The 22,666-nt window shown below is 49.2% G+C and overlaps 1 protein-coding gene across 5 annotated transcripts in view; it reads right to left on the bottom strand.

Moving 5' to 3' along the window:
- Positions 1–22,666, bottom strand: part of ppargc1a (peroxisome proliferator-activated receptor gamma, coactivator 1 alpha) — a 293,004-nt gene that overhangs the window by 2,443 nt on the left and 267,895 nt on the right. For 3 of the 5 annotated variants that reach the window (XM_013140465.4, XM_013140467.4, XM_020043513.3), the window contains exons 3-12: positions 16,772–16,966; positions 15,608–15,730; positions 14,329–14,653; positions 12,464–12,509; positions 12,193–12,266; positions 6,876–8,079; positions 4,631–4,732; positions 3,978–4,098; positions 2,064–2,185; positions 1,576–1,727 (exon numbers count right to left, since the gene is read on the bottom strand). In XM_013140465.4, coding sequence (XP_012995919.2) covers positions 1,576–1,727; positions 2,064–2,185; positions 3,978–4,098; positions 4,631–4,732; positions 6,876–8,079; positions 12,193–12,266; positions 12,464–12,509; positions 14,329–14,653; positions 15,608–15,730; positions 16,772–16,966 — 2,464 coding nt within the window. The remainder of the gene's footprint in view (positions 1–1,575; positions 1,728–2,063; positions 2,186–3,977; positions 4,099–4,630; positions 4,733–6,875; positions 8,080–12,192; positions 12,267–12,463; positions 12,510–14,328; positions 14,654–15,607; positions 15,731–16,771; positions 16,967–22,666) is intronic. The other 2 variants (XM_013140466.4, XM_013140468.4) reach the window with 1 other exon arrangement.

Here is a 22,666-nt window from a genome sequence, read left to right as displayed (position 1 = left end):
CTGAGGTTTGCTGGCTGCATTGAACCGAAAGCTTTCTCCCATCTCTCTTTTTGTCTGCCTTCTTTATTCGGTCCCCTACATGGGCAGCTTAGAACAGGAAACGATGGGGGAAACAGAATGAAGGTAGTTCTTTTCTTTGCTAAAGACTGATTAGTAGTCCCAGGGGCTCCGTGTCTTTCCTCAAGGACCCAGGGTTAGCCTGCATCGTCATCGTGATTTTCACTAACGGCCACTCCGTGAATACCGTTGGTTTCAGGCTCGAGCTTTGGAAATATTCAAAAACATCCCGGTCCCTTTTGAAGAAAATATTTTCTTTTCCCCCTGACCTGACCTCCTGACCTCCCAGCGGGCTCTCCATTAAACATGCCCGACCTCACGCTTTGTAAGGGAATGAATGTCTACCGCAAAACAGGAGCCACTACACATGCCCCATCTTAACATCCATCATCAAATGGAGCAAATGATCTCTTGTGACCACACAGAAGAGCATCAATCTTGACTCGGGCTATATTGCTATTCAAACACGGCACCCTCTGCTAATGATTCTGGAGCTACGGTAAAGCTGAAGGATGAGATCGGTCGGGGATCCCTTTTCCTCATCTCATTTTCAACATAGGCGTCTATTTAGGTACAAGCCAAGATTTTTTATCAATTCCTTGCATTATTTATCAAATGGGTCATCCGGCACTATAGCTGCGTCCGTCTGAACATTGAGTGCAGTCTTTCGCGCAGATACGGTTTCTTTCTTCTTTGCTCAGATTAATCGACTATCTCTCCCCCCCCCCTTGCTTTTAAATCGTCTGCACTTTGTAGGGCTGACGTCTTGAGGACCGCGCCCTGTGTCAGTGTCTGTGTCTAAAAGCGTTGCCTGAGGAAGAGAGTGCTGATTATTAGTCAATCAGGCCTCTACTGTCGAGATCACTCCTGCACCCCTCCTTTCCCTTCATCCCTCTCTCTCCTGGATGACATGCTCCTCGGTGCCATGGCGAGGCTGAACATCACAACAGCTGGCAACAGATGGAGGCTCAGCCAGGAGGGAGAGGCTGATGGGACCTAACCTTGCCCCCCCCCCCCCCCCGTTCATCCCTCCCTCCATATTCCCAGCTACTCTCGTTACCCGCCTAGAGGAAAAGAGCATCAAATATACATCTCCGTGTATAGGGTATCAAAACAAACCGTGGACATGCTCTTAACGTGCATGGTTCTCATTCTTTCCAATTCCACGCTTCTCCTCTTTTTCACTAAGTACTAAGATATAGGCGGTGGAATGGAGGATAGCCTCTCGATTCCTCGAGACATACTCCTATATGGCGTCTCTATTCCTGGAACTGTACACGGAGTGACCACTGAACTATATTTGCCCCTTTTATGCCTGGAAGGTGAGTTTCTAAAGCCTGAGGGGGGATGGTAAAAGTAAAGATATGCTCTTTGATTTTTAAAGGCATCACTTGAGCCCTTTTGCTTCTTCAGCGACCCCCCCCCCCCCCCCCAATCCTTCTCTCTCTCCCTTTGACAGTTTGCGTGTATTAGCAGTGGCTCTGGGGCTCTCCCGAGCAACAACAAAGCAGCACTTACCCAAGTCTGTGTAATTCGATTTGCAGAACTGCTTTTGTCCGCCGAAGCACAGCTCGAACTGGGGCTCATTTGACCGGCGTAAGGTGTGTCCGTTTTCAAGGGCAGCGAAGGCGTCACAAGTGTAGCGGTAGGTGATGAAGCCAAAATTGTCCCTGAGGTCGAAAACAGAAAATGAAAACGTCAGACCAAACAACGTCCGGGCCTCCTCCTCCATTGGTGCTATTTATATGCAAACGAGAAATCAATAAAAATGTATCTCTGGGGCTCTTTTTAGGCTATGAATAGACAGGACGACCGACAGGCTTTGGAATGTAAAGAGCTCTATCCTGCCCAGCGTCCACACGCCTTAGTCACAGAAAGAATTGGCCCAAAAGGGATTCTGCTTTTTTGTGTTCAACCTAACCCAGGGGGTAAGAATGAACGAAAGCTCATGCACACACAATCAGAAACAACCAAACGTGCACGCACGCCGTTCCCCCGGACCTTACCCGTCATCTCTAAGGTTCACGGCACACTCTTCGATTTCGCCGAAGACTTCAAAGCGACGCTTCAGCTCAGTCCGTGTGCTGTCGGCCCTCAGTCTCCCCACATACAGCACCCGTCTCTCCTCCTGCTCATTAAAGAAGAGAGATTAAATGAGGAGTACATCCCTCTTCTTTACTCCCGTTCAGGCCCACTCTGTAACCATCCAAAACACCTGGTGGTTAGCGGGACCTTCGTCGTGTTGTCCGAGGATGTCGTTTGGTATTACGCAAATCAGCCCGTACAGGTTGTCTGAAGAGGACAGTGCCTGTTTAAGTGTCCTTCAATTATGGGTCACTGTTTTACTACCCAACCCAGCCTCTCGTTCAGCTCAGACTGTAGACGTCCCTTACACATAAGCCATTACAGAAACACCATTACTAAAGACAGGGCATAGGGGGAGAAAACACAATTCTCTGTGAACGACCAAGGACACAAAGGTCACAGTGGCATAATTTAGACCTACCGCACAAGGCTGCAATTATGGTTTTAGGAGCAATTTAATTGTCTGCTAATCGTACAATGCAGAGCAAGCCTCTGGGCTGTGTTGTATCACTGGCATTATTTATTTTTTCAGTCATTTACTTGCCATTACTCTGGCAAGTCTATTGAGATCCATTCAAATGTTGAATATTGCCCTGGGGCCACTGGTAACTTATACATGTAAATCAGTTGCCTGGTACTAAAACTCAAAGTTCACCTCTACATAGATGATCGACTGTCCCAAATGGTACCCTATTCCCAACACGCTGTCCTACTTCACACCACAGCTCATTGGGCCTTCCAGCCCTAACTCTGAGTCCTGGTCAGACTTGGTGCACAAAATGGGGTGTCGTTTGGGATGCATTCCAAATTGCCAGACATAAAAACGACTACTTTTCATATTACTAATGAGCGTCGAATGTTCTGTGTGTTGTTTCCGGGCTCTTGCTTCCTCTTCTTCTTTCACATACAGTTTCAGACACGTGTTTGCTGAATTAGTGGTTTAGTTGCTGACAATTGATAAACACGGCAGCTTTCCAAGATGGCACCCCGAGGCTGGCAGTCTGTCTGAATGTGTGTGTGTGTGTGTGTGTGCGTGTGTATGTAGCCTTCCCATCATCTGCCCTCCCAAACCTGTACTGACAGCTTGGCTTTGCTTCCTGTAATTGTCTGGGCTAAAATGAATGCCGGCCAACGTTGGCGTGTCTTATCTGACGTGTGCATTTATCACTGTGCGTTAGCATGTTTCACGTTTCACACAGAGACGGAGAATGGAACATTTATTTTCATCCAATCTTCTCGGAGTTCGAACTAAATCACTGGAAAGACTCCATATTTAAACAGAGCATATTTCCGAGGCAATGAATTTCCTCTTTCCGCTGTCCTCCCTCTCCCCCTCTCCCCCTCTCTTCCTGTTTCTAACATGTGCCCCTGTGGTGTGATTAATAAGATCCGACACCGTTCCCAGACGCCGGAGACTTTTAAAAATACACAACCTGGAGATAAAGAGGAAACGTGTGTAGCCCTGAATGATTCAGTGACTCACTTTGCATGTATTCCTTCATTAGAGAGAAACAGTAGGCAGCGCATAGCAGGCAGAAGGCACGGCCACTGGCCCTCAACTGTCTGCCCAGTCTGGGTAGTGCGGAAGGGGTGTGAGACAGAGACAGGCCCGGCTTGCTTACATTAATGCCAGGCTGCAGTAAGAAGGACGAGGGATGACGAGGAAGAGACAGGCGGAGGAAGAGCGGGAGAGTAAGGGTAGAGAGATGGGCGGAGTGAGAGTAGAGGGGAGGGAGAGTATGGAGAGACTGAGGCAGAGAGACGTGTGAATGGAGTGAGTGGGGGTGAGAAAAAGAAAAAAGTGAGAGTATAAGGAACATTTTAAGGGAACTCACTATTGCTTTCTGACTTTGCCTCTCCCTCTGCTCGGCCCTTTCGAACTCCCGCTTCTCGTAGTCCTGGCGGTACTCCTCCCGCTTCAGATGCTCGTGCTGGTATTCCTCGTAGCTGTCGTACCTGCGGAGGGACCGAACGCGTCACTCTCACTGCCCTTACCCTGTCCTTCCATACGCCGGACACGTTTCACCAAGCGCGTCGTTGGGCCCCCGCCGGAAAAACCCGCCGAGGAGCCGGGCTCCCAGAACGGCGGGGGGAAACAAACAAACGCATTAATGAGAAGACGCCTCGTCGTCGTCGTCGTAAAAGGTTACGGATCCCGCAGGATTAGGGTTGCGGTCCCACCACAGGGAGCCGGGCAGCTGCTACTGTCAGCGCTACTTCACATGTCATTACTTTCTGCTTAGTTAGGGCTTCATCCCAGGGAAAGAAGTTTCAACTTCCCCCAACTTTCTCGTGAGACGCGGCCAAGTAATGGAGACAGCGGAAGACACGGCCGTGCGCTCGTCGGGCGTTGACGGGGTCAATATTCAACACTGTGTTCCGCAAACCCGCTGGTTTGTTCGGTCAATAAATGTTTTGGGTTAAAAGGCCTTGACCAAACTAGCACAGTGAGCCAAACAAGCTCAGGGACCACGTGTTGGACTCTTACCTTGGCCTGCGACTGAGCGGGGATCTGGACTGGGATCGAAACTGCGTGTGAGGGCTTTTCTGGGTCCTGGAGCGCGAGGTGCTGTCCATGTTGTGACGAGACCTGCCGAAATGGAACACATACTAATCATCTAGTTAGAAATCACGCAGGATATGACAGAAATAAAAATGGATGTCGCGTCTCATTTTCTTTTAATGTACAACCTTTTTGATTGTATGCAGTACGTGGGATATGCATCTGAGCCTTCTGCCCAATCCTTAGATTTTAATCTGTAAAACCCAATCATGCTTTCTAAACACACTACTCGCTGTACTTTGGGGTCCCTAAATGATTGCCTTACTGATAGACAGCCACAGTGTCAAATCTGAGAAAATAACTAAAGGTATCCTGCACGCCTTTAATGCTTCGTTTTTTTTCTAGTTCTACAGAATTTGACTCAAGGTTTCCCCCACGGTGCAACTGAGAGAAACGATCTCACCTTTTAGCCCACCAAGGCTAACCACATACACACAGCTTATATCTATGTTGAATGAGCAAAGGTCCTACCTCTAAAGCTAGTAACCCTATAGAGTACAGGCTCCCATTTGTTTAATTATTGAACTACTGTTGAAGAAGGCAGACTTGAATAACAGAGAGACTTTAGCCAACAGTCCAATGTCTAGAGAGTTAAAGAGATCCAGAGTCTGAAGAGGTGGGAGTAAAGAGATTGGAGATCCAATTGGGATTTGTTGGAAAGTCTTCCCTTGGAGTTCGTTTTTCGTTATCCCGTCTTTCTTCTGTCCCAATTTAAGTCCAATTTGTGCTTATGGCCTTTCCGCTTTGCGGCAACTCACTGCACGCTCGGAAGTGTCGAGGTTTGTCCTTTGAAGCACATCTAGCCTTAAGTCTATGAGTGAGTTGTTGGGATTTGAGGTACTCTGGTTTCCATGGCTTACAACATTTACCAGATGAGTTGTTTCCCAAGTACGACTGAGTGACTGGCTCGGTGTACTATAACATTGGTTCTAGTTGCCACAGTGAATGATTGATCAATGATAAACTACAACAATACAGAAGGCAAAGCTGACCACCATTCAGACTGAATAAGTAATCCAGCAAACAAACTTAGACCTCACTCATGAACTCAGGGGAAAGTGACTGAAAACCCAATCCACTTACCAACCCACTAATTAGTGCAAAATGTCAAATTATCTTTCCATTCCTACTCAAGCCTTTGCAACCCCCTTTTCTCTGGTTATACAGCATAATTGGCAAATGTAGTTGTCCTGGACTGCTGTGATGACAAAACATTGTTTTCTAAAGAGGGGGTCCACAACTAAACTCACTCCCTATATTTGGCTTTCATCTACTGGGACAAAGTGGGAGTCAGCGCGGTGCTTTGCAAAACAACAGCTGCAGCCTGAAACGACACGCGCCACATCAAACACTAGATGCAGGGGAAACCGCGATAGAGTGACATAATGCTCATGCAAAAATCGTTGCCAGGGGAGAAGTGGGTTTGACAACGTCGATGTACCCGAAACGCAATGCCTCAGGCGCTGCTAATTTTCCGATTTGCCTCTAGTTGCCTCGGATATACAGAAGTGATGGCACATGGGATCTCACGGTTTTACTAAAACGTCCAACCACCACGTCTGCTACTGGAATCCTGTCAGAAAGTGTCACTGCTGCTGCCGGAATGCTGATCTATGGTGAGCTTTGCCTCTGTGATCCAAATGGACATGTGGGTGGGGCATTAAGGAAAGGCTGGTTCCAACATTGCAGTGCCTGAATGAAGAGTTTTTTTTGGGCTGAGCTTGGCCTAAATCCACAAGCAACTCACAATCCACCTTCTAGCCCACCCAGTAAGGATTTACTCTGGCCCACTCTGGTGCTCTCCTATTTTTAAAGGCTCTATTCTCTGGGACAAAATTAGCGATCTCCATGCTAAAGGAGACCTCCTATGGGGGAGACTCAGAAGAGACTCCTACTGACGCCAGCTCTGTTGGCTAAAGAGACTTGTTCACGAGCCGGAATTGTCCGCCCCCCTGTCGGGAGCACCGTTGGAGCTGCGACACTCAAGCGATGCTCATACAAGCGATGCTCATACAGCAGAGGGAAAACGTCAGCCGCCAGTAGAGAGTTAGTTAGCCGGCCGTGTTCTGACATGCACACTGGCATCTGGCCTGAGACTGAGGTTGAGTGGCGTGTGTGTCTGCCCGTGGTAGTGTGGCCACGGTGACCGGAGGACTGGGGTTTTACTCACCGCGATGAGGGACGTCCGTCGGGCGAGCTGGAAAGGGAGCGCCTCCGATGGCGGGAGGAGGAACTGCGGGAGCGGGAGGACGGGGAGCGGGGCCAGTTGAAGTGTCTGGGAGAAAGGAGGAGGGAGGAGGGGGGCGAGATGGAGCCCCGTGAGGGGGAGCAGCTGGACGGCGAGGAGGATGGCGAGCAGGACTCGAAAAGGAGGTCCAGGGGGGTGCCCTCCCAGGGGTAGAGGAAGCGCCCCTCGACGCCACGGCCCTCCAGCTCAAGTTCCTCATGGAAGGGAGGGAGGCCCGGGGGCAGGTACCCTGTAGACCCAGGGAGCTTGCAGTAGTAATCGTCCCCAGCAGGGCTCTCCTTGGAAGGGTGCGGGGCTCCGGCCTTCACCCCTCCTCCCTGGGCCCCCTCCTCCATCGCCACCTCCTTTTGCTCATCTTGACTGTAGACGGCTTGCTGGGGGTGACCAAAGTGCTTGTTGAGCTCCGCTCTGATCTCCTGGTCTCGCAGAGGCAGTTTCCTGCTGGCGTGCTGCTGGTCCCCTTCTGAGGTCTGTGGTGACGGTGGTTTGGCCTGGGTGGCGGGTGTTCGGTACTGCCCCCGAGACTCCGCCTCCACAGAGGAGGCACTCTGCTGCTGAAGCTGCTTGGCCAAAGACGATGAGTATAATAGAGATGTCGTTGAGGAGGAGGATGAAGAGGAGGAGGATGGCGGCATGGTTGAGTCCTTACATTCCACATGCCTTTCCTCCACCGTGCCTGGATTGGGCCTCGGAGGGGTCGTCGTAGTAGTAGTCGTCATGGTAACGCCAGCGTTAGCCTCACAGGCGCTGGCAGCGGCGTCTCGTTGAGCGGCGGCCGCCGTCGACTGGCAGTAGTCGTGGTCGCTGTAGCTACGGGGCTGGGCACCCCGCTTGCCGTCGCCGCGGCAGTGCTCCTGCTGGCAGACCCCTGTCGTCGCGGAGACCACCAAGGCGGGAAGCGCAGCAGACGCTTTGCTCAGCTGGGCGTACAGCTCAGTCTGCTCCGGGCCCTTCCTAGGAGGACCCGCGCAAGGGGCGGCTGGCCCGCAACGGCCTGACTCGCCCAGCCGGGCCCTCTTGTGCACCAGGGTAGACGAGGAGCATGATGACAACTTGGTTTTGAGCGATGCTTTGAAAGGGTTCTCTTGACTGGCTTTGTGGGGGGGCGTGGTAGGTGGTGTCAGACCTGTAGAGAGAGAAGGGATAAGAAAACAACTGAATTATAAGCCTTTCCACCCAGCCCCGTCCCCCTCCTGCACCCCGCCGCCTGTTTATCCACAGTGGACGGGGGGTGGGAGGGGGGCCTGATTAAAATATTCACTTTCATTCCTGGTCCTAATCCTGATCCGTACTTTATTGCGATCTTGACAGATTAATGTAATGCACGGTGTAACTTAATATGGTGGAGCGGCAGGCACAGCGTGGTTAACGCCGTCGCCACTCCCTCCCCGACCTTGAACGAACCCCCATTCAGGAGGAAAATAAAACCGTGCCTCCTCAGTGGACAAAGGGAACACATCCTCCTGGAGTGATGCGTCCTTCAAAAATGTATCCCTCCGACGGGGCTGTTGGACGGCGGCCAAGTGACACCAACGGAAGCAAAGACCTTTAGGCTCCGTCTCAAATCTATCGAGTGTCCCGTGTTCCGGACTTTTTTCTTCCCTACTGCCAGTCAAGATAGGGAGATGTCTGGCGGCGATTTGCCTCAACCTTCGGTGGTACATGTTGCCATGGTGTGCCACCCAGCTGTCACGCGTTAGTGTCGGCTAGGTGCGGGGGGGATGTCTAACTTGTAATGAAGGTTTAGCGTCTGCCGGCGGAACGGGTTGTCATTCTTCTCAGACTCCGCCTGCCTCTCTGGCTTGTGCCGAAACCAACCCCTGGTGACAGATTTACGGGCCGACAGATGGCAGTTATATGGGAAGTCCTGAGATGGGCCCACTTTATAGCACTGTTAATGCACTCGCACAAACAACCAGCACCAGGTAGCTGGCTGGGTAGTCCCCAACCCTTTCCTATGTCCCTCCGTTCTCCCTGTTTGTCTTCCTCTCGTAGCGTCTCTCTTGCACAGGCAGTTACACAGTAACTAAGCAGACACATACACACCAGTCACAAACAGAGCCTCCCTGGAGTGCAGCTCATTCCCCCTGAACACCTATACTCTCTGTCTTCTTATGAATGCACGTCACTCTCTCACACGGCGAATTGCACCAAATGACAGCTATTAGCATCAAATCCTGTGTAAGAGTATTTACAAGGGAGCCTTGGAGCCTGAAAAGAGAAAGCGAAAGGGAGAAACCGAGACTCGAGAAATCTCTTCTGGGGTCATTTCCGGAGTTTGGGCTGTCTAATCCGACCATCTTATCATCTGGATTTAACGGTAAAGCTGAACCGCGAACCACTGTCCCCCCCTCTTTAACAGTCAGGCGTGGTACAGCGAGAGCGACACAGAGACCTGATGCAGTATGCGTGAGTGAGAGAGTGAGTGAGAGAGCGCTATATTTATCATTACACCAATGAAATGAAATGGGAGGGAGTGCAGGCGGGCCGGCATGGTGCCTGAGGAACTTCTGTTTCGCCAATGAAATGCCATCTGTGCAAAACAATGCGCACTAGGGTCATAAACTAAGAGCCATTAGCGCTGGGGCGAAATAAATCAGAATTAGATAAATATGCGCCTCTCAGTCAAACCGGCTGGTGATGGATGCTCGGCAGACACAAACACTAATCATACAGTGAGCGGAGAATTTTTTTCCCTTTCATTTTTCTTCTAATCTGTTTCCGTCCGGACTGTAAATTATAAAGATACCTGCGAGAAAACGTCTCTGACTTTGAATCGGGGCTTAAAGAGTTGATCCAGCGGTAAGCTATGCAAATGGCAACACATAGACCAAACACGGTGTCATGAGATACCGTAATTAAAGACAACACAGCGCAGAGTAAATCTATTAGGCAAGGGGAGATTACCCCTTCAAGTCAAATCCGTGGGCTCGCTTGGTGTAGTGGGGTTGCCCCCTCAGGATTACCTCAGAGACAAAACAGTAACCACCTAGGGTGTAGGACAGTGTACAGTTTGTACTATGAAATCCTGTATAGAAGCTGATGTTATTGCAGTAAATGACCTATGCTACCACTGCTTTAGTCATGACGCGGCTGCTGCTCTTACAACTTCTACAATTACTGCTACTACAGCTACTACTACAACTACAGCTACTACTAACATTAACGATGCTTCCATTACTGGTACTACCTTTGCTACTGTTGTTACTTCTACTACTACTACTACTACTATTATTAAACTGCTACTGCTGTCACTAGTACTGCTTCTTTTACAAAAGTTTACAATAACCACTTATATATAGACCTAATTACATACACCTGGTTATAAATTAAATAACCACAGTCTCTAAACTCTTATATAGACTCAATTACTACCACCTGGTTATAAATTAAATAACCACAGTCTCTAAACTCTTATATAGACTCAATTACTACCACCTGGTTATAAATTAAATAACCACAGTCTCTAAACTCCTATATAGACCCAATTACTTCCACCTGGTTATCAATTAAATAACCACAGTCTCTAAACTCTTACATAGACCCATATACTACCACCTGGTTATCAATTAAATAACCACAGTCTCTTAACTCTTATATAGACCCATATACTACCACCTGGTTATCAATTAAATAACCTCAGTCTCTAAACTCTTATATAGACCCAATTACTACCACCTGGTAATCAATTAAATAACCACAGTCTCCATACTGGAGTGGGTCTACTGAAGACACATTAACTCAAATCTCTTGAATCAAAGAGATTTTATTCCCCCGTTTCTCTATATTCTCAGACGCGTACCGCACACAGGAATGGACTAATCCTAAAACATAAGGGACTCAATATCCACGAGCTTTTCCTTCTAATGGCTTTTCCCCTAATATCTAATCCCAAATCTCCATAGGGCAGTCAAGTCAGAGTTTGGCTTTATTAACTATGCCTGGAGCAGGGACACAAGGACAATGGGTCTGAGATACAGCCACACACAGTACAAATACAGAAATACTAACAGTGTTTGATTGCTACGTAGCTCTCTCCCCCTTAATACCCAACGGGTTCTCCCCTTTGATCTCTGAGGCTTATGTATACACAGGGTTAAATGGCAAGTGCTGCTAGGTCAATTGGAGGGACCCTCTTGGGCTTTTGTTGTCCAACAAATCAACCCTCTCTCTGACTCTAAAGAGACGGCAGGTCATTCGTGTTGGGCCTCATTTCTATACAAAACGTCACCTTGAGTCTCGGAGGCGAGGCAGGTGTGTTACTTCAAGGGCCATTTCTTTCTCCCGCTAGTAAAAGAATACAAAAAGACCCATTGACGCGACACATTGTGAAGGAGAAGTAAAGGGCAGCCATTTTGTTTTTATTGACCTAGGATGATTAATTTCAGGAAAGCGGGGGGGGGGGGGGGGGGGGGGGGGGCACTGAAATAATTACCTGCATAATTCACAGAAAGGGAGAGAGAAAGAGGGAGAAAGAGAGAGAACTGCTGAAGCCTGGTGTTTTTAGCTTTGGCTGACATTCCCTTCGTTTGGCTTTTAATTACCTTTTGCCTTTTAGCCTCTCACCGACGTACTTAATTAATAAATATATAATACACTGGGATAACGACAATACTAATACTAAAATCCCCCTGAGTTGACCCCATTTGGAAAATGGCATCCTTCCCATAAATACCAACCCTTAACATTGGACATTACCTTCCATGTCTCTAATCACATTACTGCACTGTCTGAGGAAAAAAAAAAGACAGATAATATCGGTTGAAACCGAATTACCTGGCAAAACCAATTAAAACAATAATAATGCCACATCAATTTGTTGGTGATGTATTGGCTAAGTGAGCATCGAAGTCAAAGAGCATTAAGATCCAGATGACGGAGTGAGAGAGAGAAATGGGGGACTGGCAGCATATTAACTCTTCACAGAGAAGGATGGGAATCTGTCTAATAAACCCAAAAGAGATTGGAAAGCTTAATCAATAGTGAGGCATATTAAAAATGTCACCCCAAGAAATATACCTTCACCTTGAACTCTGAACCTTCACGGAATTATCAAGATGGCGTAAAAAGCCCTGGGGCAGTGACTGCATTTTTAACCCCTAACTGAGTGAGTGAGCTGGGGTTTTCTATTATAATGCAGCACATTGAAGCTGGTCTGTCATTTGTGTGAATATTAGCATCAAACCCCACTCGTTGAGGCATTTAATACATTTCCTGAAAATACAGATGTGATGATTACCTGGGGTTCCAGAGATCTCCACACTCAATGTGCGTTCAATGGTTTTGTTCTCAAACGGTGATCCCTTGTGGTCACTGAAAGACAAAGGAGATTGAAAACATGGTGTTGTTACAAAATAGAAAATGACATTTTAATAAAGGGCTTTGTGATCTTAGAAATGGAAATGAGTTAACAAAATGCCTCATCTTGGTGTTAATCTTTAGATTTTTCTTTGTGCTTTTCTTTAGTTTTGTCTGGTCTATGTAGAATGTTGAAAAACTCTTGCACTTACTTTGGAGACTCTGGGGTCAAAGGAAGTGGCAAGGTGGTTGGGTTGGCTGCAGAACACAAAGGAGCATGGGTAATTATTTAACTAGTTCATAACAAGTTGATGCACCTTAGATGTGAGCATTAACACCAGGTCATTTTACAAAACCCAACCCAGTATACTTAGAATAATGCTCTCTTGCTATTGGGTTAAAAGTGCAAGTAAACAACAGGCTTTCTCTTTTTACCCCATCTGCTGTGTTTTTTTTTCCTGTTAACTATTGACTTTGTGAGGCAGGATGGAGTGATGGCATTGGCACATGGTCAGAGTACACAGTTTGACATTGATATCCCACCCTACACAAACAATAATGAAATAAATTAAAATAACCCCACAAACCGTACACATGGCAATGGGTTGTGGTTTGTGGATACCCCCCCCCCGATGAAGTGATTGTCGCATGCATTTGGAACCAAAAGCAATAGAAGAAAAGAGAGTCGAGGAAGCTTGTGCAGTTGCCTGAGGCTCTGGCTGTCTCCAACTGTAGCTAAAGAGTGTCTCTCAGTTCGACATCTAAAGTCATTAGAGCGGTGCTCGGGCCCAGACTACTGTAGCTAGGTAGATGTTCGGTACACTCAGCTCCATCCAGCCACGGGGTGCCCGATTTAACAAAGGCCTTACGGTTACAAGACGTAATCGGCTACTGCTCCTCTCCCACCTCCCCATAACTCAAACTTTAGGCATGGGGGTCTGTCCCGATTTCCCAATTTGAACTAATGCCTTTTGAAATAAGATTTAGTGTCCGAATAATTGTTAGAGAGGAATTAGCACTGGGGTTAGTGTGTAGTCAAGGAAGTGTTAAAGCAGGACAGGGGGAAGAGAGTGGGGGATGCAGCAATGATTACCTAACAATGGGAAGCCCTGGTCGTCGGGGGGCCGGCACACCGCCTGCCTGTGTAGGTACGGCTGCCCCAGTGTGACGGAGGGAGTTAGCTCTGGAATTCTAGAGTCTGGGAAAAGTGGGCTTGGCGGGCCCTGTACGGGCACCATGGGCCTGCCCACGGCATCACAGACGCTCCCCCTGAAACAGCCAGACTGCTCCACCAGGCCAACCTCTGGCCAACCCAGCCCCAGCCCCAAATCTAGCCCCTGGTCTTGCCCGCTAACCCACCTGCCTAGGCTTAAGCACCCAGGCAAAAGGGGGTCCGAATCAGGCTCCGTGGCCTGTCTGAGACCCCGGCTGCCAGGATTGATATTGACAGTCCTTTTGTACTTCACCTTCTCCACCTTAATAGCCAGGCTGGGAAACTCTTCCCTCTCAGAGACTTGAGAGCTCATTCTTGTTGAACTGCTCTTGCGGGGCTGAGAGCTTGTGGTTGGCGGGAGCAGGTGGGCCCGGTAGCGGGCGGGCCTCTGCTTGGGTGTCAGCAGCAGGACCGGACGGCCCGGCACCTCCTCTCTTTTCCTAACGGTCACTGTGACGTGCCTGCGTGCCGCGGCACTGCGGCCACGCCCGCCCCGGCACTCGCCCGCCTGAGCGGCGGCGCCCGCCTCACGGCAACGCCCACAGCTGCCTGTCTGACCCGTCTCTCTAGGAGGGAGAGAATAAGAATGCATGTACCTAATAAACCTAGCGGCTGCCAGGGGCCCCGCGTCTGCCTCGGGCCGCGGACCTGGCGGCCTTCCTTCTTCACTGGATGGCCTGCGCTCCAGTTTGGGGCGGGCGTGGGCACCGCCGTTCCTACGTGCCGGGGGGACAGGAGCGGGCGGCGCCGCCGCCGCCGCGGGTTCCGACTGTCCCTCAGTGCTGCCGGCCCCATGGGCGCAACGGCGCCACTTCCCAGCCCCCACACCAGCCACACTACAATCGCCAGCAGCCCGGCTCTCACCTCGCTGGTGATGCTGCTGCTGGGACACGACAGACGACGAGGACGACTTCTTTTTGGAGGCGGCCGAGGAGGACGACGAGAGGGAGGAGAAGGAGGAGGTGGAGGAGGAGGACGGGGATGAGGACGAGGAGGAGGGGGCGCCCAGCAGGCCGCCCTTGTCTTTGCCGCCGGCCCCCCAGGCGCTCTTGGCTTCGCTGGCTTTGGTCTGGAGGAGGATGTCGTCGGTGGCGGTCAGGTACTTGAGGAGCTCAGTGCAGGGGTGCCTCACTAGGCGGCTCTGCTGCGGGCAGCCCCCCCTGGGCTTGCTGTTCCAGGAGTTCTCGGTCTGCGGAGGGGGTGGGGGGCAGGGCGGGTTAGAAAGAGAAGGAGAGAGTTAAAAGGCAGTCAAGGGGGATGAGAGGCTCCGCACAACGGGTCGCCCCAACTGTGTGGTAGGCGGTGGCGGGAGCGCTGCCCGCCCATCATCTTAATTGCCTGGCCCCCTGAGCGGCAAACCGCAGCAGGTCTGTGCGTTCGCCGCCTGTCCTCTGGGAGCCCTCATAGCGCCGTGCTCCAGAAATGATCAGTCAACGGGAAGGTATGGAAATAGACTTTTCACAGTCTGCGTTCAACACCATACAACGGCAACCGTGTGCTCTGTTTTGCCGGGAAACAATGCTGCCTGGCAATTCCACATTCAGGGTTTCTAAAGCACGCCAGGAACACACCTTTACCGGTTTCTTGCAAAAACTGCGAGTAAACAAATACGTTATTATTTAGTAACACACATCTTCAAGCAAATCCATGATATTTCAATGAAATGCGGCAGGCAGCCAAATACTGGAATTGCCAGATTCATTTTGAATTAGCTTTCCTGTAATATGTTAACCCACTGAAATACGAGAGTCGTCTAAATGTAAACCAAATCTCTCAGAATAATTTAGTAGGAAAAGAGGGTAACCTGATAGCAACATCAAGACTGCATGACTAGATATGTTTTGATGTAGTCCTCGTCATCTCACTTCACGAAGCACTTGTCAACGTTTGATTTTCGACAGACTCTGTTACACGGGTGGTGGGGGGGGGATAAGTACTTTAGCTAATGAGACAACAGTACCCATGGCACTCCTGGAAAGCCGAACAGGCAATCAGGCTGTTTTCATTACGAGATGGCCCCCAAGAGGGTACAGTGGAGCAGAAGTTTAACATCTTCCAAGGCCGACGGAAAGAATCTGATAAACCAACATGGAGGAGCACACAGAAGCGGGTCTTTGAAGAAACCGTGTGACTGGGTAGCTACCTTGACAGCAGCAGGTGTTGGTCTGATCCGGTGGTTGTTGGCTGCATGGTTTTGTGCTTTGCCACATGTGTATTGGTTATAGCTGAGCTGGGAGTTTGCGGGCGCCAAAAGGAGTTTCTTCAGCTGCGAAAGACCAAACAGAACAGGGAAAAAGACGGGGGGTTAAGTGGAGTTAGGGTTTACTTCTGGAATGTCATAGTTTTACTAAATTAAATGATCAGAGAGAGAGACTTGATGGTTTTTGTAAGTGTTTTCCTGCAGATGTTCGACTCATCTTGGCGTAGTTGTAGTGAAAAAATAGAAACCCTTTTGAAAACAAACTCATTGCTGAATATCAATACTGCCTGTTTTGTAATGTCTTCATTTTCAGTATGAAAAGCAGAAGACAATGAGGAAACCGGTCTTGCCAATGTTTTGGAGTACACTATCTCTGCTTTACTACTGTGATTCACTAAACAATGGGCTTGGTCAAGTGCGGGAATGCTTGGCCAAGCGTGGCAGGCGTGGAAAAATAATGACCTGTGAATGAACTAAATCGACATTGGTACCAGGTCGACCCAACTCGGGAAAGGCCAAATTGAAGGGGTTATTTACAGTAGTGATGTGGTGTTTCACAACAAATACACGGATATGACAGACCTTCGCAAGGACTGACGACTCGGGGATTGCCACAACCCACTGACATTAGCTTAGATGGATTTCATTTTTTCCATTACACCCGTAGCTTGATTTTTAAGGACGGTGGCATAGTGTAACCCCCCCCACCCCCACCCCCCACCGTGCCAGTATCATTACATAGGCCCTGCTCGTACACTACAATGTAATTAGCACCTCGCAGCGAACACTGATCCATTCGATTTGCTCTTTCATCCGTGCATCTGCATCATGGCCCTGCATAGCCCGGGGGGGGGGGGGGGCACGGGTGGGGGGGGGTGCAGCTGGGCTGCCAAGTCTGGAGGCCTGCAAGGCACACGGCCATCTTTGGTCACAGGCCTGTTCCGCTAGCAGCACCTTATCTGGTGTCGGTGGTGGCCCTGGCAAAGTGGCCGATATGAAGGGGGTGTGCTGGGGGATGGGGGGTATGGTTATGGACTGTGAGGAATTGGTTGGTGGTGACAGAGCCAGGAAGAAAAGAGGCGGCGGGGTGTTGGAACTGGGTCTTACCAGGGAGGGCTCCTCTGGTTCAGGGGTTCGTGGCGAGCCGTCGGGGGTGGAGGGACAGCTCTGGTCACTGGCATTGGTCACGTCCCCATCTGCCAGGGCCTCGAACGAAGGCAATCCGTCCTCGTCCACCGGGATGCTGTCCAGGGTTTCTGTAAGCACTGCCAGCAAATTGGCCTCATTTTCCTCATCTATCTTCTTAGGAGGGGATCAGAAGAGAAACAGAACGGGATGTAGAAAAATAAAGAGAGAAATGGAGAGAGAGGAAAAGAGAAATGGAGAGAGAGGAAAAGAGAGAGGAGAAAGGGGGAGGGAGAGAGCGAAATAGGACATTTTAGTTTGGTTAAGTTGCTTTAGCAATATGTCTCTTTTTACATAGAAGGTTGGCAGGGTGGGTGGCAAAAGCTTCTATTGTTAATAGAGTAAGACAGTTTTGCAGCATAGCATCTCTTTTCTGCATTCCTAACATTAAAAACAGAATAATCTCACTGTGAGCTAGAGAGTCAGGCCTGTCACTAATATTTTAAGCATGCAGCTTACTGGACCAAAATAATATCTCCCCCAAGAAATCCATTAAGAAGGCTGACTGACACAACAAAGTGGAAGGGAGGAAACAATTGAGGGAAGTTGAATCGCCTCAACCCCCCCCCCCCAACTCTCTCCCCAAAGAAGGCGACGACTGACATGTCGACATGATGTTCGCTAGCAATCCTCTGATAAGGTGAAATTGCCGCTGGCTAATGCTAAATGAATTTGATATTTTTAAGTGCCGCAAGAACACAACTGACTGCGAAGTTGCCATAAACGTTTCAAAATAAAGTCCCATTTTCGCCTCTTTGTTCCCCTTTTGAAGTGGGTGTTTGTGAGTTTGCTCCAGCTGTTTCCCTGGCTAAATGTGGGAGATAATTAGAGAGAGGGGGAGAATATAAGAGGGAGAAATGAAGGCTGCCCGGCATCGACAGGGGAGGTGTGTGAGAGAGAGGGAGAGGTACGGAGGCTGGAGAAGGGAGATGACAGGCACTGGAAGTTCCAGGACAAAAACCCAGGGGAACTGAAAAGACAGGAAAAGATAAACAGCAAGTCGCCCCCGGATGCTACATGGCGAGACCAATAAGAATAAGAACAAATCCCTTTATGCCACACGGCAGGATTAGCATCTCTTGCCGATAGCGTGCAGCGATCATTGTGCCAAGGGGGAACCATACCCTCAGATAGAGCCGCCTGCCTGCTCTGGATCGGCTTCCACATGCACACTGTTACCCTGGGCTGTTTGCTCCCATTCAACCCCTCTGAGTTTCCCATGATTACACATCACCGCTCTTCACAGGACGAGCTAAAGAGCCTCAGAGATAGCGGCCATTTAATTTTTTTTCTCTTTTTTGGGGGGGCTGGGCTGAGGGTGGGGGGGGGGGGGTGATGACACAGATAGCCTAAGCATTTCCGTTAGCAATTGGAGACTGTGATTCCAACAGTGAGGAGAATGTGAGACAGTGAGGAGAAGGTGAATCCAATGCCCATTCGGTTAATGTTCACCCTCTAACAGCATGCATTATTAAAAAACAGATAAAAGGGGCATTTCACGGAGATACCAAAACGGTGACTGGGACCAAGCCAGCGATGGCAGTAAACGGTTCGCAGGAAATTGCTCCCGACGAGGCGCCATGCTGTTTAATTACTTGCGAAGAGCTTCAACTCACTGTGCCGGAACCTATGTTGCTGTTCACAGTTTTCCGACATTCCACTTTATTAGCTGAGCACTAAGCGGGCGGGTGATAACAGTTGATAGAGCCTGAGCCTTGTCTTAGAACCTTACACGTGCTCCGCAGATGGAAAGTTGGAACTGGGATCATTTGAGGTTATCGCCAATGAGGCCTTAATGAAGAACCATCTGGATTCCACTTGAGCAGAATCTTTTTCCAGAAGACTTTGGTGTTGTTGTTTTGGTTTTTTAAAATCCTTTCCATTCTATATTAACCAGTCGGTTTGGCAGCGAAATCAAGACTGCAGTCTGACCTAGTGCCATTAAAGGTTCAAAAGTCACTGGGGTCAAAGGTTTTCTATTTTCTCAAGGATGTAGTCAACGCCGACTCCAGATAATAAGGGACCACTGCAATTTGGTTTTGAAAAAAAAATCTGTCTAAATTATTGAGGCCATGTTCCCAAATACAACCCCTGGTTGACTGTTGTGAAAGCAACACTTGTAAAAGCTCAAGTCGTGACGGTCATGCTCCAGGCCTTGCTAAAGCTCCAGCTGGTGACAGTCCCTGGCCAGGGGATTTTCAGGGGCTAGGGGAACAGATGAGACCTGAGTAAGTGGTTCTTCTCTTGAGAGAGCCCCTGTCCAGCAAAGCCCGGCTTTGCCATGCCAGCTTAAGACCCTCCTCAAGGTGCTTCACTAGACCAAAGTCAATCCACTACCTCTTGACTTTTCACCACGCAAAAGCACCCTCTTGGGAGAAAACACTCACTTGGGTGAGCGGGTTGAGATACACAACACCAGAGGGGAAAGGCCGTCTGGGCCAACCTGGCAACCCACTCTAGGCTATGTCCACATTTATCGATTACTGCAGCAGCTGTTGAGAGAATAAAAAAAAAAAGGTGGGTGGCAGAAGAAAAGGAAACGAAAAGAGACTTGGCCTTAGTTGTGCGCCATCTCTGCCGTCCGGCTTAATGGACCCCGCCGAATTAATGAGATCTCAACAATCCAAGGCTAATTGTTGGATCACAATATATTAACCCGTTTTAAATTATAAAGGGTGCCATTCATGGCTGTTCTACTCCAAGCGCTTCAATTAGCCATTAAGCATGCTGGCTGGTGCCGGCAGAGTCTCCCTCCTCCTTTCCTTCTCCGGCTTCAACTTTGGTGAAAAGAATGCAGCACACCGGTTGTTCATTATCTGGTGAGGCCTTTTGTTATCAGACGGGGCTGTCTTTGAAATTGTCCTTGCTTTAACTATTTTATTGAGTTCTGCCAAGCCATTGTGTTCCAGAGATATAATTCATGCCACTGATAACGGGTGTGTGGGTGTTTCTTTTCTAAACACACACTTTTAAACTCTGAGGCAAACAGACAAATTAAAACAACTACTTGCTTCATAACGATTTAAAGCCCCGGAGCAACGTGCCAGGGAACACATTTCAAGTAGAGATTTGGCAATGAATCTTCAAATCTTTGTAAGAAAGGTGTGAGGAGAAAAACAATAGAGGTTTCCAGAATTGCAAACCGTATGTTCAATAAGATGAATCTTCTGGTTGGTCACTACTGTTATCTTAAAATGGAAGAGACAGACTGGAGCCACTCTGCGAGAAGACGGAAAAAAAACAGTGATTCCAAATGGGTCATCTGGTATAGAAAGCCCTGTTTAGACTCTCTTGGCAAACACAGGGATAAATAAATGAAAGTAACCAGTCCAAACATTTCTTAATAAATTGGCCAGCGAATTGCTTGGGGTTAAATCCGCACCTTGACAATTTAATTGTGCCGTTTCGTCTTGATATATATATTTTTTTACTCTTTTTCTTTCTCTCTGAATTTCAAAGGCATTCCCTCGGACGAGGTTAAACGGATAGCCAGACCTTGTAATCACAGCACAATCAGAAACGAGGCTAGGCAATGGGGGGGTTGAGTGGGGAGGCGGGTTGCCTCAACGCCTCAACTCTGCCAAGAAAGTGGCATTAGATTTGATAAACAAATAATGTCATTCTGTATTATTACCCGAGCCGCAGATTTCAGAAGAAATAAATCAAAGTCAGCTGCCGCTAAGGCGTTAGTCGAGCCGACACATCAGCTGGTCACACAGGCGCAACATATGGCAGGAGGGGGGAGGTGCGGTAGGATGCACAGTGGAGACAAATCTTGCAGCCACCAATCATTTAGCACACATTTACCAGGAGAGAAAGGCAAGGTGATTGTAACCTATAGGAGTAACACAATGCATATAGTGTGGTGCTGTATAGAGTTATAGGGTTGCATATAGGGTTGTATTGATCTATAGTGTATTACACAGAGCATATAGGGTTTTATAGATCTATAGTGTATTACACAGAGCATATAGGGTTTTATAGTTCTATAGTGTATTACACAGAGCATATAGGGTTGTATAGATCTATAGTGTATTACACAGAGCATATAGTGCTATATAGATGCCAAGCCCTGTTTTACCGTCTGCCCGTGGGTGTCAACAGTTTGCCTGATTATTCCAAGCCTGCTTCCCTGGCTAACGGAACCACTGGCTGGAAGAGAACGGGGTCTGTTTGCTTTCGGACACGAGGCTCACAGCGGGGCATCGGTCAGCAGGTGAAAATGGCTGTGTGCCAAGGCCAAATCCCCCCCCGCCCCCCCCCTCAGCCCACCCAACCTCAGCAGTAACCGTCTAATTCCTTGCCTGTCTGGCTTCCTCCCCCCCCTCCTCCTGAATACAGATAAGAGTGGTCAGAAGCGGCACCGCAGGTCCCCCCCCCCAGCTGAAATCAGACCATTTCCCTGCCTGCTGGGCCAACGCCAGAGCGGGACTCCTCTCCATAGGAATGTACTACTAGAGGTCCTGTGGTAACGGTGTGACCTTTGACCCGTTGGATCCGAACCAGAACTCTTGGCCCAGACGCGCAGTTTCACAGTTTCATTACAAGGGGTTATGTCAAAGGCCGCGGTTCACCGTCGGATGTCAGACATCCAGGGTGACATTTATTTATTTGTTTTTTTTTACTGTTGAAAGTACATGCAGACCTGTCGGTGAAGCCTTGGGCCACATGAGGGAGAGGTGTTGGAGCGAGAGCGTGGCGGTACTGATGACACGTCCCCGGGGAGGCATTTAAGCCATTAGAGCACGCTGTTCCAAGGGAAAAGGGGAGTGGGAATGTCCTCTGGTGACCGATTCTCCGCGGAAGACCGTCCAGGCTGACACAACTCGCTCTGAAACGGAGAGAACCCTACACTTGTTTCCAAGACAACTTCTTTCTATGGTGCGTCGTAATTGGACGGCGTTCCAAAGTCCTGTTTTCAGGCGGAGACCGGAGCTGCTATAGGAGACACCGACGAACGAAGGGCTGGGAATCCGCTTGCAGCCAACGAGGGGGGAGGGGGGTGGGGGGGCGCACAGTCAGATCAGAGGTTTAGACTAGTACGCCCACAATCACTGCTGGTGACAACAGGAGATCTACATGGACAAGAATCCCCAGTCTGATGGGAGGCTTTTAGTCATTGGGCACTACAGACCCAGGGGTCACAAAGTAACCAGACAGCTGAAGCCAAATCGGGGGGGGGGGGTGGGGGGGTGATAGCAGTATGTGCAGAAGAACCCGCATCTAAGGACTTATCGTGGAACTGCCGCTGTTTTTAGAACCTTCTAACAGATGGTCTGTAACCTGTTTCTTTTTTCAATTTTTTTACCCCAACGTAATTATAAGGCATTCTTTGTCGTGCCCAGGTTTGGCTTTGAAGTGTTTTTAGCTGGACGAGAGGTTGGGAATGTTTTTCGGACTTTGTTTTCTAATAACATGCAAATAGCTGTTCGCTTAAGCAGGCAGCTATGAATCTGCGATGCTAAGCATCCCTCGGTACGTGTCGGCGTGTAGACTGAGTGAAACGTGTGTGTGTGTGTGTGTGTGGGGGGGGGGGGGGGGGGGGGGGGCTGCTCTGACTTTCATCTTGTTAAACGGACATTGTCACATTCACTCCGCCAAAGCGAATGTCGGTAACGGTTACGATCAGCCGCCTGAGCGACAAACAAAAACTAAATAATTATGGGGGGGGAGGGGGGGGGCATAGGGGGAGGGTGTTATGTTCTGACATTTGAATACATTTGCAAAAAGAGAGAGCAGAATGACCAAAGCTTCTCCCTTTCTCCCAGAACGGCCAAGGATAATGTCCAACGCCTCCCCTTCCTGCTTTCCCTCCCT

This window comes from Esox lucius, chromosome 24, assembly GCF_011004845.1.
Source record: "Esox lucius isolate fEsoLuc1 chromosome 24, fEsoLuc1.pri, whole genome shotgun sequence".
NCBI classification, from domain to species: domain Eukaryota; kingdom Metazoa; phylum Chordata; class Actinopteri; order Esociformes; family Esocidae; genus Esox; species Esox lucius.
Note: the sequence above shows the minus strand (reverse complement) of the source record. Positions and strands in the feature narration are given on the sequence as shown.